The following is a 15,041-nucleotide window of genomic DNA, read 5'->3' as shown; positions in this document are numbered from 1 at the left end:
CACTAAGAATCTTATCAACATTTCTAAATTTTGTCGTGATAATAACATTTTCTTCGAATTTCATTCTAACACATGCTATGTTGTTCATCAGGTTACAAAAAGAGTTATGCTTCACAGAATGTTGAACCAAGTGGTGTTCAAGCTTTGAAGAATCCAAATCCTTTGAAGGATGTTGAAGCCTCTGCTGTGTTTGATGTTGCTGTGATGGTTTAAGCTTTGTTCTGGGGTAGTTTATATGTTGTAATCCACCCTGTAATTAAATCTAAAGCATTAGCATTCTTAATCTTTGTGAAAACAAAATAATTTCAAACTAAGTAAAAACAACCGATTGTTTTGTCGAAACAACCGATTGTTTGTACTTAGGTGTTTTGAGAAAAAAGTTTGAAAAACTGTTTTGAATGGTTAAACTGTTAAGTACCAAAATAACCGATTGATTCGAGGAAACAACCGATTGTTTGTTTTGGGACCATAACAGAAAAACTGTTTTCTTTGACTGAGCTTTAAATGATTTAACTGTTTACGCTCCAGTCATTAAATGCTTTGACCAATCTTTTAATGCAATTTAAGAGTTTGTTAAGATTTGATAACAAACTACATCTTTGAATATATTCAGAAAAACAGATTTAAGAATTAAGAATCTTTGACAAAGTTTTTCTAAGAGAGTTTTTCAAAGTGTTGAGATTGCTAAGAGTTTGTGATTGATCAAAGTGCTGGAATAGGATTCTGCTTGTATTGATTTCAGATTAATCTTCTGTAACAAGTGTAATCCTTGTACTCTGTTGAACAATTTCGTTTCTGTGTTTACTGAGATTGGCTGTGTGTTCTTGAGGTGTTCAAGATCAGCAATCTTAGTGTTGGCCAAGGAGAGTGTGTTTCTTGAGGTGTTCAAGGTAATTCTCTTGGTTGTTGTGTAAGTGATCAAGTGGTGATTGCTTAGTGGGTATCCTCAGGGTTTCTGAGAAGACTGGATGTAGCTCAGGATTTGGAGTGAACCAGTATAAACAACTGTGTACAATTTCTCTATCCCCATCTCTTTAAATTTAGTTTTGTCAATTAATCACTGGTATAAATAACCGATTGTTTCGGTAAAACAACCGATTGTTTTTCCAATTTTGTGCTTTTGCTTTATGTTTTGAAAAACTGAATTCTTAATCAAGGTTTTCTTGAAGTATTTTTCATTCTAAGTTTAAAAGTTTACTAAAATCTTTCTTAAACAATTCACCCCCCTCTCGTTTAAGGCCATGTATTCTAACAAAGAATTCTTAAAAATGGCTTGTATATCTTTTCTGCCTTACAATTTGCTTCTCAGTGTTCTATAAATTCTCTATCTTTCACTGCTGATAAAATCAATGTAAACACATGGCATGAACGTTTTGGCCACTGCAGTTATAAAGTTCTTAAACAAATTCTTTCACACTATAATATACGTGTTTATGATAATATTTAATTTTGCTCTACATGTGTACATGGAAAAAGTCATCAGTTACCTTTCTATACTTCTTTGCATACTTATACTAAGCCTCTTGAACTGATTTACACTGATATCTGGGGATCCTCCCCTGTCATGGCTTCCAATGGTGCTCACTATTATGTTTCTTTTTTAGATGCCTACACTAAATTTACTTAGATTTACATCATGCATAAAAAAAGTCATAAATATTTTTAAAACCTTTAAAGATATTGTTGAAAAACAAACGGGGTACACGATTTGTGCTCTTCAAACTGACAATGCCAGAGAGTATCTTTCTCTCACTCCTTTATTGCATCTCCATAAGATACAACATCGTCTTACCTGTCCCTATACTTATGAGCAAAACGACTTTGTAGAGCGCAAACATCATCACATTGTTGTTGATATGGGATTGACGTTGCTTGCGGCTGCCTCTCTCCCACTCTGTTTCTGGGCTGAAGCGTTCATAACATTCATTCATATTATAAAAATTCTTCCCATAAACGTTTTAAAAGGTGATATTCCATATCATCAATTGTTTCAACATCAACCAGATTATACAAAATTTAAGATTTTTTTATTGTGTTTGTTATTTTAGTTTAAGATCAATATAAATTTGTGTTTTGTTCTGCATGTTGTTTGTTTCTTAGATATAGTATTCCACATGGAGGTTATATCTGTCCTACTCCTGAAGGTAAAACCATTATTTTGTGTCATGTGGTTTTCAATGAAACAACGTTTCCTTACTATGCTCATGCGATTAGTATAAAATTGACTCATGCACCTCCCAGGTACATTGTTATGCAACAATGCAATCAACCCTCTTCCACCTTTGTTTTAGATACTGCCTCTCCTTCCAATCTTTCATCCCCTCAAACTCACTCTGATACTCTCATTCCTCCCTCTCCCTCTCCCACTCCTACCGCTCATGCTAACACTCATCCAATGATTACCCATGCCAAAGTTGGTGTTTTAAAACCCAAAGCTTATCATACATCTCTAATTGCTATTCCTTCCCCTCTTATCTTGGTCAAAGCTGTTGTTGCTTCTGCCATGTATGACCGAAGAATATAATGCTTTACTTTCAAATAAAACTTGGACTTTAACCTCTCTTCCTCAAGGAGCCCCATTAGTTGGTTGCAAGTGGATTATAAAACTAAGCTTAATGCAGATGGTTCTCTACAACAATGCAAAGCAAGACTTGTGGCTAAAGGATTCAACCAAACGGAAGGAATTGACTATGTAGAGACTTTCAGCCTTGTCGTTCCTCACACTACCATTCATTTGGTTCTTGTTCATGTTGTTGTCTCTCGCTAGCTCATTCATCAAATTGATATCAATAATGTGTTTCTTAATGGTGACTTCACTGAATGTGTTTACATGCAACAACCTCCTGACTTTACGTCCATGAATCTGCATCTTGTTTGTCACCTTCACAAAGCAATTTATGGCCTGAAGCAAGCTCCTCGTTCTTGGTTTCTTAAGTTAAGTAATACCTTAAAACATCTTGGTTTTCGTTCAACAATAAGTGATAGTTCTCTCTTTGTTAAGTTTTCCTTTACTAACACTCTTTACATTCTAGTCTATGTAGACGACATTTGCACTACAGGTTCTTTTGAGACTGCAGTAAATGGTCTTATTGCTAGTCTCAAATCTTTCTTTGCGCTCAAAGACCTGGGTCCTCTTCATCATTTTCTAGGTATTAAAGTTTCTCGCATTGCAACTAGGAACATGCACCTCTCTCATACTCAATATATCCGTGAGCTTCTTCGCAAGACCAACATGTTGGACTCCAATCCCCAACCAACTCCCATGATTTACTCTATTCATCTTCAACAATCTTCTTCAGAAGTTTTCTCTGATCCTATGTTGTACAAATTTGTTGTAGGTGCTTTGCAGTACCTTCTTGTCACTCGTCCCAAGTTATCATACTCTGTCAACAAAGTTGCGCAATTCATGCATGATCCTCATGTTCATCATTGGCAAGTTGTCAAACGTATACTTCACTATCTTATGGGTATTGTTGATCATGGTCTCATGTTTCATCAGAATTCCTCCTCCTCCATTATTGCTTTCTCCGATGCCGATTGGGGTGTGAATGTTGATGACAAAAAATCCACAACCGGTTACTGTGTCTATTTTGGTTCCAATCTCATCTCTTGGTCCTCTCACAAACAGAAAATTGTTTCACATAGCAGTACAAAAGCTGAATATCGTGCCATAGCTGCTGTTATGATTGCAATCCTATGGCTTCAATCCCTTCTTCATGAGTTACACATTCCCACCCCTGCTCCAAAGCTTTTTTCTGACAATCTTGGTGTTGTTCTACTCAGTACCAATCCTATTATGCACTCCAAATCAAAATATTTTGAGCTTGACTTACACTTTGTTAGAGATCACATTCAACAACAACACATCACTCTTTTGCATATACCTGCTCGTTACCAAGTGGTCGATCCTCTCACTAAACCAATCTCTAGATCCAGTTTTCTATCACTCAGGAATAAACTCACGGTTGTTGTCAAATCACCATGAGTTTACCGGAAGTGTTAACACGGTTGTTAACTTACCGTTATGCAAGGTTATCGTTATGTAACCACTCTTTTTATCTATATATATTTTCCTATCTCACCATTGTAACGTACACTTTTTTGAATACATAGTAAAGAAGTATTTTTTTTCCTTTCTCATTGCATGGCTATCTCTATACTGTAATAAAGAAAAAAAAAAAATACTAAATAGAAAATAAAAGTAAAAATAATGTTATCGAGAAAAAGTCGCATCGACACTTCAATAACCTCACAAAATCGTTTTCTTAAAAAAAAATATTAAAAATTCCAAACAAAGATGAAATAAGAGTATTTACATGTTAAAAACAAAAAGAAAAAGCAAAGAAGAAAGGAAATTGAAGAAGGAGGAACACAATCACATGTGGCACCGTTGGAGAAAAGAGAACATGGCACGATAATAAGTAATAACTGATCATAATACTTTTCTGTCTTATTCCAGTAATATAGGACCCATCCCCTCACTCAAAGGCCAAGCCATACAATTTTCAACTCAGATTAAAATCAAATATTATATAGGTAAGTTGCATCGTTTGAAGTCGACACATTATTATTCAAGTTGAAAAGGGTCAAAACAAATCCCTATAGTTCCTTCAATTCATCATGTTCAGGACCTTATGCTATAATTTTACCATTTCTAATTCTTATTTCGTTGACCATCCCCTTTTATTTAAATTTTCAAACCAAAAAGGAGAAAGAAAAAACATGTTTCTTGTGCCTAATAAAACTATAAAAGGTGTCTTGTTTTTCAGTTGTCAAATATATTGAAAAAAACACAAAAATTTCACTAAAAATAAGATAAAATTTATACATTTTTATGTATTTAAACTTAACGGATAACATTTGATAGGATAAACTTAATAAATTTTATAACTTTGATATTATATTATTTTGATATTATATTAAGAAAATGAAGTTCACATATACTTATATAATATAAATTGTTTTTGAGGTGAACCAACACTTTTTAATCTTATACTTAAAATGCAATAGCAAACAATACTACTATATTAAAATCTTTTGTCCATTAAAATGTGCATGAAATTTATTTGCAATTATGAGATTCGTCTCTGAAGTACATTGGTTAGAAATCTCAACGATCAAGCTAGGATATAGCTCCTATGGGCACAAACAGCCTTAGCAAAATGAGATGGGTATGTATATAGGTTAATACATCATAAACATATCGAAGAAGCATGAATTGGAAATGTGGTTTGAACACTGATGTTGCTTCTGCTGATTAGGTTGTCGTCATTGATTGAAAATCATAGGGGTGGTTGAACACAAGAAGCAGTGTCTTTTCAACTTTCACAAGCTCTAAGAATTTAGCACTCCATTTATTTTGTGTTGTGTGTGAGAAAAGAAGAAGAATACAAAAGAAAGGTCAGAAAAGAAAAGAAAGTGAGTGATTGCAAAACGCGAAGTTCCTTTAGTAGTAATTTTATTTATAAAAATGGTATTTTTTTTGGCATAGCTAATGAAAGTGTTGTTTATTAAGTGAGGAAAGGGGTATAATTTTGTCCCCTTCAGCCACCACACGCTTCATTATGGCTGTTCGGTGCCATCATAACCAATCCAAAAGTTCTACTCATTTTACCATCTAAAATCAAATTATTTATTATTCAAATGTTTGTTAACATTATCAAAGATTCTAGATATGATCTAAACTCTTCCTCACTCCATTATTTTTCACATAAAAATTTATTTTTTCTGCTATGTATATAATGAATTAGATCACTAGTTTATAATTATTTATTCTACTATTGCATATTTTTTTTTTGAAATGAACAAATTCTATTTGTCATAAAGATAGTATATATTTTTAGTATACACAAAAGTGGCACAAATGAATGATATCTTAGGGATGAGTTTCTCTAAAAAAATTAGAAAATAAAAGGTTTATCATTAAATTCAAATTTTAATTTTAATTTTATACATAAACTAATTTTAATTTAGAGGTTTTTTTTTTATAGTTTATTCTTCTAAGATTTCTACTAAAAAAATTGTTCAAACATGTCTTTAGACTTTTTAAACATATATGATAGATTTTGAATTTCTTATACAAATATGAAGTAGGTATTTTTATAACTTCTAAGTCACTTTAGCTCTCTACTAAAAATATATTACTTTATCTTTTGTTTATAAAGACAATAGGTAAACCATGTTACATAATTAGATATTACCATGTAAATTTTAAATTCAAAATATCTTTCAACAATACAAATTTTGATTAACATGAAATAATAACAGCTAATGGAAACTTTGTTGACTTGAAGGTGAGAACATTTTTTTATATTATTACATATAATCGCATTTAAGATGATTTTTATTGATTTTTTTTTTTCTGTTAAAATCTTTATAACAGTAATGAATGACATGTACCAGGTTGTGTACTAGAACCATTAGAACAACACTATCAGTTCTCAAAGATGAATTAGCATCACATATTTGTCAAAGATAGCCCATTTTTTCAAAAGAAAAATTTAGAGATTGAATTTCACATATAAGTTCATCTTTTACTTCATTAATGAAAGTTTATCACCGACATATAGCTCACTTGATACAAAATAATTTATAATTAATCTTAAGTATATAAATATATTAAGTATTTTAAAAAAATTATCATTTACAATAATCTTATTCAGTTTAAACAAAAATTACATGCAGAAATATATAATCTAAAAGAAATAGAGTGAAGTTTAGACTCCAAATAAAATTATGGCCACCCCTAGTAAATTGCAATTGCTATAATAGAAAAATGAAGTGGAGAATATTTTTGGCGAGGAACGAGGAGAGAAGAAGATGAACCCTTTTTGTCTTGGAACTAGGAAAGGACAGTAACAGTACCACTGATCCCAGATTCAAGTACGAAAAATATTACAGAAGTATTTTTAGTTATGATATTTATAAAATTTCTTATATTATTCCCCTATTAATTCTCTTTAATATTTGATAAGATAATATTAAATACTTTAATCTTTAAGATGTCAAATACATTGAATTTTTCATTTAATGTTTTTATGACATATTATAAAGGTTTATAGAGAAAGTTAAAGTAAAAGGAGTATTAATTATTCTATTTAAACACTTGTTTAGAAAATATCTGAATAATTTTTTTTGGGTTCAAATATTAATTTATGTATAGTTAAAAACTAAAAAATTCATCTAATCTCTATAGTTATGTTTTTTTTTTCTTTTAGCATATGATTAACATATATACCTTTTTAGTTTATAGGCATACTATTTTTCTTTTCTCTTAGTCTTTCGTACAACTAAAGGAATAAAATTACACGCATAAAGGATTACAAGTGCTAAATTTTTTGTCACCATAATATATGATATTAACAAAAGATTGAATAATAGCACAATTATATTTTGTGAAATTTTGGAAGAGTTCTGTTTTCTAGAATCCCGTTTTTAAGAAAATAGTTTAGTTGGAAAAATAGAATTTCTATAAATTTTTAATTTCTTGTATAATTTTCTAATATTTTTTAATTTCAAATTTTCAGCTTGCGGATTAGTCCATTAACTTGTGAGCTAAGTGATTGAAATCCCTTTAATTATTGAGATCCAGCAGGTCAGTTTTTAATGCAGAACATTGTTGATCAAGCTAAATACCATACTAATGTGTATACTCCCACCTATGGATAAAAACACATATTTTTTTATTCCAAAAATTATTTTAAATCTATTATTTTTGTCTGTTTAGAAATAATTAATTTAGCGAGTGAAAGACAATATTTGCATAAATTTGTTTTAAAAAATAACATATTTATTGTTGTTCTTAATCTATAAAAAAAACTTTAAAGTGTGTGGGAGAAAAGTAATGTATAATTTTGAGATAAAGAAAGTATTTTGAAATTAACATGACACACATACCAGGATTCTTGTTCTTGCTTAGAACCAGTGTTTTGTGAATGTAGCAAGAGCGCGGGGCGCAAGATACTTTTACAGATGTATATAATATTGTCTATTACTTCATTATGATGTGGTAGCTAGTATGCATGGTATCACCAACTTTTTTACAATATCATAAGATTCTGAAATTCAATGCTCCTAAATTATAATTATTCCCATCCATTAGTGTTAATCATTAACAATTATGATATAATCAGGACGAAATATTTATTCTCATCTAAACTTCAAATCCTACAATACATGCGTATCTCTATGCCAATTATGGCCACACCTCTTCTCTAAATTTCAGGATATTATATTATATTATGTAATATTAAAAATGATGAAGATTGACGTCATATGATTATTATTAACATGAATATATATAAAAAAATATATTAGATGAGATGAAGAATGAAGGTGAAGTTTGGGAATATTTGTGGGCGGTGGTGGGGAAGTTGATGTTCTAAGGTGTGTTGGAAATTGGAAGCCAGGGAAGAGGAAAGAGAGTAAGGTTAATTGATGTTGTTGGTTTTTTTGTCCCTAAACAAACATGTCACTCTAGCTACTACTACAACATTACTATAATATATATTCCAGTAAATACATGTCTATATTATGCTTTCAGATTTGATTGAAAGTGAGAATAGGCCAAACCTGACAACATTTCTGTTCAGACTTTGTCTTTCCTTTTTCTTCCTGTGTTTGACACATACACATTTCTAAGCTTGTTGAGTGAATATTCGCTTTTGCTGCCTCTTCTGCTATATATTCTACACTTTACTTCTTCATGCATTGGTAATAACCAACCCCTTTAGTTAATGCCAATCAAAATGCCTCTTACTCTAAGGAACAAGCTCAAGACTCTTTGTTCTTCTGTTCATGCCTGGTCTTATGCTATTTTCTGGCGTTTTCATCCACGCAATTCCTTGTAAGCATTTTTTTGACTTCTCTTCTCTTCTATTGTATCACTTGTGTTTGGATATTTACTAGGAAGCACAAACGTTTGACACTCCAAATTATTCATCTGTCACATCTTGGCAAAGAGTGCTTTCACATTTCACTGTTATTTATTTGATCTTTCTCATCGTGGATTGCGGTGCATGTTTGAAATTCTTGTAGGTTGTTGACTGTTGAAGAAGCATACTATGAAGAGCATCTGGGAGAAGAGATTGCCAACATGCATCCACAGGTCCACTTGCTGGGTCAAGGGTATGCTCAAATTATTGTTGTGTTTAGTTTCACTTTTCCAAAATTACATATTTTTCACGAAACCAGTGAGATGAAAGTGGAGATTCGTTTCAATTGCAAAGCCTAAAACAAAGGGCTGATACAGTTTACTTGTCCTATCCAGAATTGTAGGTGAAGCCGCTTTCACGGGAAAACACAGTTGGGTGCATTCAGATGGTCAAACTCATTATTGGAATCTGTCTGGGCAAGATATTTGTGAGGTATTGCTTTCAACTGTTGAGTTTGTGCCATTTATTTCAATTCAGCTTTCGATTGCTCTTGTTTCTTTTTTACCATTTACCACTAAAGATTTTTCTTTCTTTTTGCAGGATGATTCTTGTTTGCTTCAACAGTTTTGCTCTGGAATAAAGGTATTACAAGGAAGAAAATGTATTTCTTAGTTGTAGTTTCAGATTCCATATTTTCCCTCTTTTCCTCCCTTTCAACATTCTTCCAATCTAAAATATAATTATTTTTGCTAAAGTTACCACGATAAATCAAGGCCATACGAAGTATGTTTGTTTGGTTATCTTTGTTCTTCAAAGCCATGATCAATGTATATTGATAATCATTTCTGCTTTGTAGACTATTGTGGTCATACCTGTCAAAGCATTAGGAGTGATACAGTTTGGATCCAGAAATAAGGTTAGTATCATGAAAGAACATGAATTTGTGATATAATGCATAAATGAATTTGTGCTGGCAAGTTTTATTATGATAAAACAAGAACATGGCGCACAATGTGTGCTGGTTTCTGTACTAAATTTAAGTGATAGATGTCGATTTATCAGAAAGTTTTACATGTGAATTTTATTTGAAATAGGAAGTATGCTCTTGATAGTAACATTTTTTGGTCATTGTTAGTTTAATAATTAATATTAATATAGAAATTGTTGTTTCAGCAACAGAGAACATTAAATCTGCCCTTCTCTACACATTATTTAGGTTTACCTATTTAAACCTTGTGAGTCTTGTAACTGTAATCAAAATTATGACATTCCACAATGTCAAAGCTTGACCCCATTGACAATGTATGAGGGTAGTTCTTCATCTGAAAGACTGGAAAGTAGAAGTTTATACTCATGTTTTCACCTGGAAGAGTATCTTAGCATGAGATCCAAATTTTGAACAAACAAAACCGTAGAACTGCATGCCCATATTGTTATGATAGGATGTTACTCGTGTTCAATGCTTTTTACTCATTTCACTCTACCCGTTGAGTGCAGAAATATTCTTGTGGAATAGCAATTTCTTATTCTTATGTGAGCTTCCAGATTCGACATACTATGTAACATTAGCCATTTCGTTGCTAAGTAATGTGCTAGTGGTCATGCCCAATTCACTATACGTGTTCTATTGGTTCAGTATTTGTCTGCATAGTGTGCGCCTTCTCAAATTTTACTAGCTCACTTTATGTTATTTTCATCGTGGCTAATAAATAATTAGTGATCTTGAACATTTATCTACACTAGTTTGTATCTGAGTGCTAATGGATTGTAGCATAAATACTTTCATTACTGCAGATTTTGGAAAGAGTGGAATTTTTGGAGCAAACACAAAGCATGCTCACAGAAATAGATGATGATGATATGGGTATGTTTGACATGTCAGAAAATGCAGTTTTACCACTACTCTACCAAAGTAATGATTTAAATGGGATGTTGGCTTCCGTTTCTTCTGCTAGTCCCAACGATCCCTTCCCTACTCATTATAAAAACTATGAAGATGCAGTGGCTTCATTTCAAGGAGATTCTTCGTATCTTGGTGACCAATTGAAAGGTACCATGGAAGCACAAGTTGTATTGTCAGAAAGGAATAGTACTGATGTTCTTTTGAAGCCTAACACTTCTACAGACAACTTAATTGCCAAAACCCCTTATCTTGGTGTATGTGATGGTGAATTATCTTCTTTTGATTTATTGGAGCAACAATTGGTTTCCAGTGTAAGGGCACAAGATGTTGCAGATGCGTGTTTTACGAATGAAAATGTATTTGCTACCTGCAAACTTCCAGTTCAGGATTCGACATTGGTCCCATTGTGCAGTACGGATGGAGGGTCATTTCAAGGAAAATTACAATATTCAAATCAGTCTAGTGTTGTGACAGACGTTGAATTTTCCTCTAGTTCACATGCATTGCATGGACACTCTGAGAACATAGAGCCAGTTGACATGTCAGAAGAAATTTTGAAGTTCAGCTCCATGGATGATCTTTGCCACTGGTTTGGTCCTTCTTCAGAGGATAGCATCTGCAAAGCAGTAATGACATTGGATAACACCTTTTCTGAATCAAGAGAATTTAATCCCACTTCCTTTGATCTGGTCGGAAGTAGTACTTTAAATGATGTTTTATTGACAGGCCTAGCTGTGTATAATTCAAACTCAGATGGGAATGAAACATCTGTGGTTATGCATAACGCTGAAAAAGGTACCTTGGATGTCATGGAAACTGATTTTAGCTATGACCAAGCCGATGAATGGTGGAGGAATACGCTTACACCAGTGGTGAGTGGTGTTACTGATACTGGCTTTTCTGAATGCATATCACAGTTGAATTCTGATACTCTGCCAGGCACCCGGAAGAGATTATTCTCACAGTTAGGAATTGAAGAGCTTTTGAGGAGTGGAGCAAACTACAATCCCATCAATAGTTCTGTATTTGAGTGTTGGTTGTCACCCAATAAGAGGCAGACAGTAGAATCTTCATCTGTGAATGGAAGTACAATACATTTCACCAACCTTGATAGATCTGGGACGAGATCAGACTTGATGCAACCTCTTTGTGACTTAGGCAGCACAAACAATCTTCCAAGCAAGAAAGATACATTCTCAAAATTACAAGCAACCACTTTGGTTGATGATAGCCATAGCATTAATGTTGGAAAGGCTGTTCCACAACACCCTCAAAAGCCAGAGGAACAAGCAAAGCCCACCAATAAGAGGGCTAGGCCAGGGGAGAGTACTCGACCACGGCCAAAAGATCGTCAGCAAATCCAAGACTGTATTAAAGAGTTGAGAGGAATCATCCCCAATGGTGGAAAGGTAATGAAGCTTTAACTGACCTATGCTAAGAATAATCTAATATGGTTTCCAAGAGGACTGTAATTATAAGAACAACACAACATTATATTTTCCTCTGCACAAGATGCAAAATTTGAAATTTCTAAAACTTCCTCCATTTAGCCTTTGTGATTTTAGACATACATTTATAATCTCAGCTACAATCTTTTTGTTGTGCTGCAGACTGTTTTGATACTGACATAGGTTTTCTTGATTTGACAGTGTAGCATTGATTCTTTGTTAGACCGCACCATCAGATACATGCTTTTCTTACAAAGTGTCCTCAAGTATACAGACAAGCTACAAGAACCAAGTGAGCCGAAGGTAACTAATCAAACCAAATTTCTAAAACATTTTATTTGATAAGACTTAAACATGTCAGAATCAGATATGATTGGCCTTGTTTGGATGTTTAGCTTATTGAACAGGAAAATGAAGTGGTTCTAAAAGACAGTGGTGTGGCTGACAGCAAAAACTGTGGCATTACATGGGCATATGAAGTGGGGCACGAAACAATGCTATGCCCCATTATAGTTGAGGACATGAGTCCACCAGGCCAAATGCTTATAGAGGTATGATAGAATTGAGAGTGAATGTTTTACATATCTATCAATATTAATGCTTTGCAAAATTGAATTCATTGGCATTGCTTGGTTGCAGATGCTTTGTGAGGTGCAGGGTATATTCCTTGAGATAATTGATATCATTCGGGGTTTTGGACTGAATATCTTGAAAGCCAAGATGGAAAGAAAGAAGAACAAACTATGGGCACGCTTTATTGTTGAGGTAGATCCAATATTTGACTGCAATATTAGAGTACAAATTACAGCATTTAGATGCTGACATATGAGGTTGCAGTTTTCTTTCTCATTTGTAAGCTTTTATAAAATATGAACACTGCTTTACTTTGTGCAACAGGCAAACAGACACGTGACAAGGATAGACGTGTTTTGGTCCCTTGTCCATCTTCTACAACAAACAAACACCTCTGGCATTGATTCTTCTAATAAGCATTGGGATGCTCTTCATGCCAATAGCCTCAGGTCCTAGAAACAGGATCTGTTTCTGTACATAAATTGTAGATTAGGATACACATAACAAAAACTTAGTTTCCAAGGACATGTTAGTGAAGAATATAATCCAATCAGTCTAAGCATTAATTCTCCAGTTTTTACTCAGTTTCCTTTAATAATTATAATACTCCAATAGAACATTGTCTCCATAACTTGTTGAAATTGTTTACATGGTTGGTTCCTTGTTATTTTGTTTACTCCAGAGAGATTCAAAGCTTTATCTTGTCAACTTTGTGTTTCTAGGGGCCAAAAGTTAGAGTGATCAAAATGAGAATATTTGGATTCTCTTCTACACCTAGGATTTATTGTTGATAAGATTCCTATGTGTCCATGAAGATGTTTAATAAACATACTACGCTACTTTGACAACTTCACAATGAAAGAATCTAGTTTATAATTATAATGTGATAAAATACAATCTCGAAATTGTTTCATCTTTTTATATGGAGTTCACATTTCAACAAAACATTATTTTTCTAAGTTGTAATCTGGTGCAGAATTGTCACTGTATCAATAGTCTTTAATAAATTAGTTGGAACCTATCTCAATTAAGAGCCAAATATAACCAACTTTAAGGGCATATACCTAAAATGATTTGGTGATGCAGTCGTACATATCAGGCAGTAGTTAGATTTATTTACTATTAGAGTTTAATTACTAAGTACTCTTAATATAAAAAAAATTAGAGTGTTAATCAGTAATAAATTATAATTAAAAAATTATTATGTATGATAGTTTGTTGGACGATACTATAAAAGTGTTTTACAGTGAGTTATTTTCCTTTACAAACACCCCTTGTCTTGCAGAAGTAGTTATAGAAAAAAGTTAGACAAAAGATCACATGATTAATGATATGGTTTTTTAGGTAGTGGTTAAATCCTTTTACGAAAAAGCTAAACAATATGCAATGATGAGATGACGAATCATCCAAACATTCTGACACAAACATTGCGAATAGTTAACTAAAAGAGGCAGCATAATATTGGTTAAGAGTAAAGACCAATATTTGGACTTGTTGTAGAAAATGCTGACTCGATAAAGTTCTTTAAAGCTCCTTTGGATCGTTGGTTTGTCTTTCCAAATGGAATTTAGAATTAGAATGTGGATTAAGTGCTCTACAATGTTATGGACCCACATGCATCTCAAGACCTCTGAAAGCTTTGGTTTAAAATGGAAGTTGTACTCATGACCTAATTCATTCACTGAACCTTTTTGTTAACTAAGGAATCTAAGGTATATCCCGTTAGATTGTGTTTCTATTATATATCCATTAGTTAACACGAACAAATTACATTGATCTACTTTGATTTCATTGGATTATTTGAGGAGATATATTAGAGAGAGTTAATTGAGGAGATTTTAATTTTATGAGTTATGAGTCAACTTCTAAAAAAACATGACAATATTTTTAATAAAAACCTTTTAACACACGAGTTTATAGATATTTTTATTTATATATTATCTATTTTGATTGTCTTCACTTAATGCAAGACTCTCAAATATATACTTTAACTTTTACCATCTTTCTCTTAAGTGTGAGTTCTTATTACACATTTCAAACTCTATCGAAATCCAAATATTCTACCAAAAGTCCCTTACTTATATAATAGTTTGAACAAATGATGCTAATTGTTGGGATAACTCAACATTTACGGTTGTAAAAAGGTGTTTAAACACGATTTTTCAAGCAGTACAACAACAATTTTAAAATTGATGTCTATGAAGTCATGATTAAAACAAATTACAATTGCCTATAATTTTGAAT

The 15,041-nt window shown here is 32.6% G+C and overlaps 2 protein-coding genes across 2 annotated transcripts; both read left to right on the top strand.

Moving 5' to 3' along the window:
- Window positions 1-2,857: 2,857 nt before the first annotated feature.
- LOC137816978 (uncharacterized mitochondrial protein AtMg00810-like) lies at window positions 2,858-3,985 on the top strand. The gene has a single exon (XM_068620171.1). It carries the CDS (start codon window positions 2,858-2,860, stop codon window positions 3,983-3,985), a length of 1,128 nt encoding a protein of 375 aa, XP_068476272.1.
- Window positions 3,986-8,330: 4,345 nt separating this feature from the next.
- LOC137816958 (transcription factor bHLH157-like) lies at window positions 8,331-13,464 on the top strand. Its single transcript, XM_068620151.1, has 10 exons — window positions 8,331-8,845; window positions 9,037-9,126; window positions 9,269-9,365; window positions 9,474-9,515; window positions 9,730-9,789; window positions 10,668-12,185; window positions 12,426-12,527; window positions 12,620-12,775; window positions 12,864-12,989; window positions 13,122-13,464. Exons 1-10 carry the CDS (start codon window positions 8,736-8,738, stop codon window positions 13,251-13,253), a joined length of 2,433 nt encoding a protein of 810 aa, XP_068476252.1. The 5' UTR covers window positions 8,331-8,735; the 3' UTR covers window positions 13,254-13,464.
- Window positions 13,465-15,041: the final 1,577 nt, after the last annotated feature.

This window comes from Phaseolus vulgaris, unplaced genomic scaffold, assembly GCF_000499845.2.
Source record: "Phaseolus vulgaris cultivar G19833 unplaced genomic scaffold, P. vulgaris v2.0 scaffold_14, whole genome shotgun sequence".
Taxonomy (NCBI): domain Eukaryota; kingdom Viridiplantae; phylum Streptophyta; class Magnoliopsida; order Fabales; family Fabaceae; genus Phaseolus; species Phaseolus vulgaris.
This window is presented reverse-complemented; position numbering and strand designations above follow the sequence as displayed.

Bases quoted from the DNA above. Each gene is read 5' to 3' on its own strand.
- LOC137816978 (XM_068620171.1), top strand. From the start codon at position 2,858: ATGAATCTGCATCTTGTTTGTCACCTTCACAAAGCAATTTATGGCCTG.
- LOC137816958 (XM_068620151.1), top strand. From the start codon at position 8,736: ATGCCAATCAAAATGCCTCTTACTCTAAGGAACAAGCTCAAGACTCTT. The intron at 8,846-9,036 runs GTAAGCATTTTT...AAATTCTTGTAG, and splicing joins TTTCATCCACGCAATTCCTT to GTTGTTGACTGTTGAAGAAG. The intron at 9,516-9,729 runs GTATTACAAGGA...TCTGCTTTGTAG, and splicing joins AGTTTTGCTCTGGAATAAAG to ACTATTGTGGTCATACCTGT.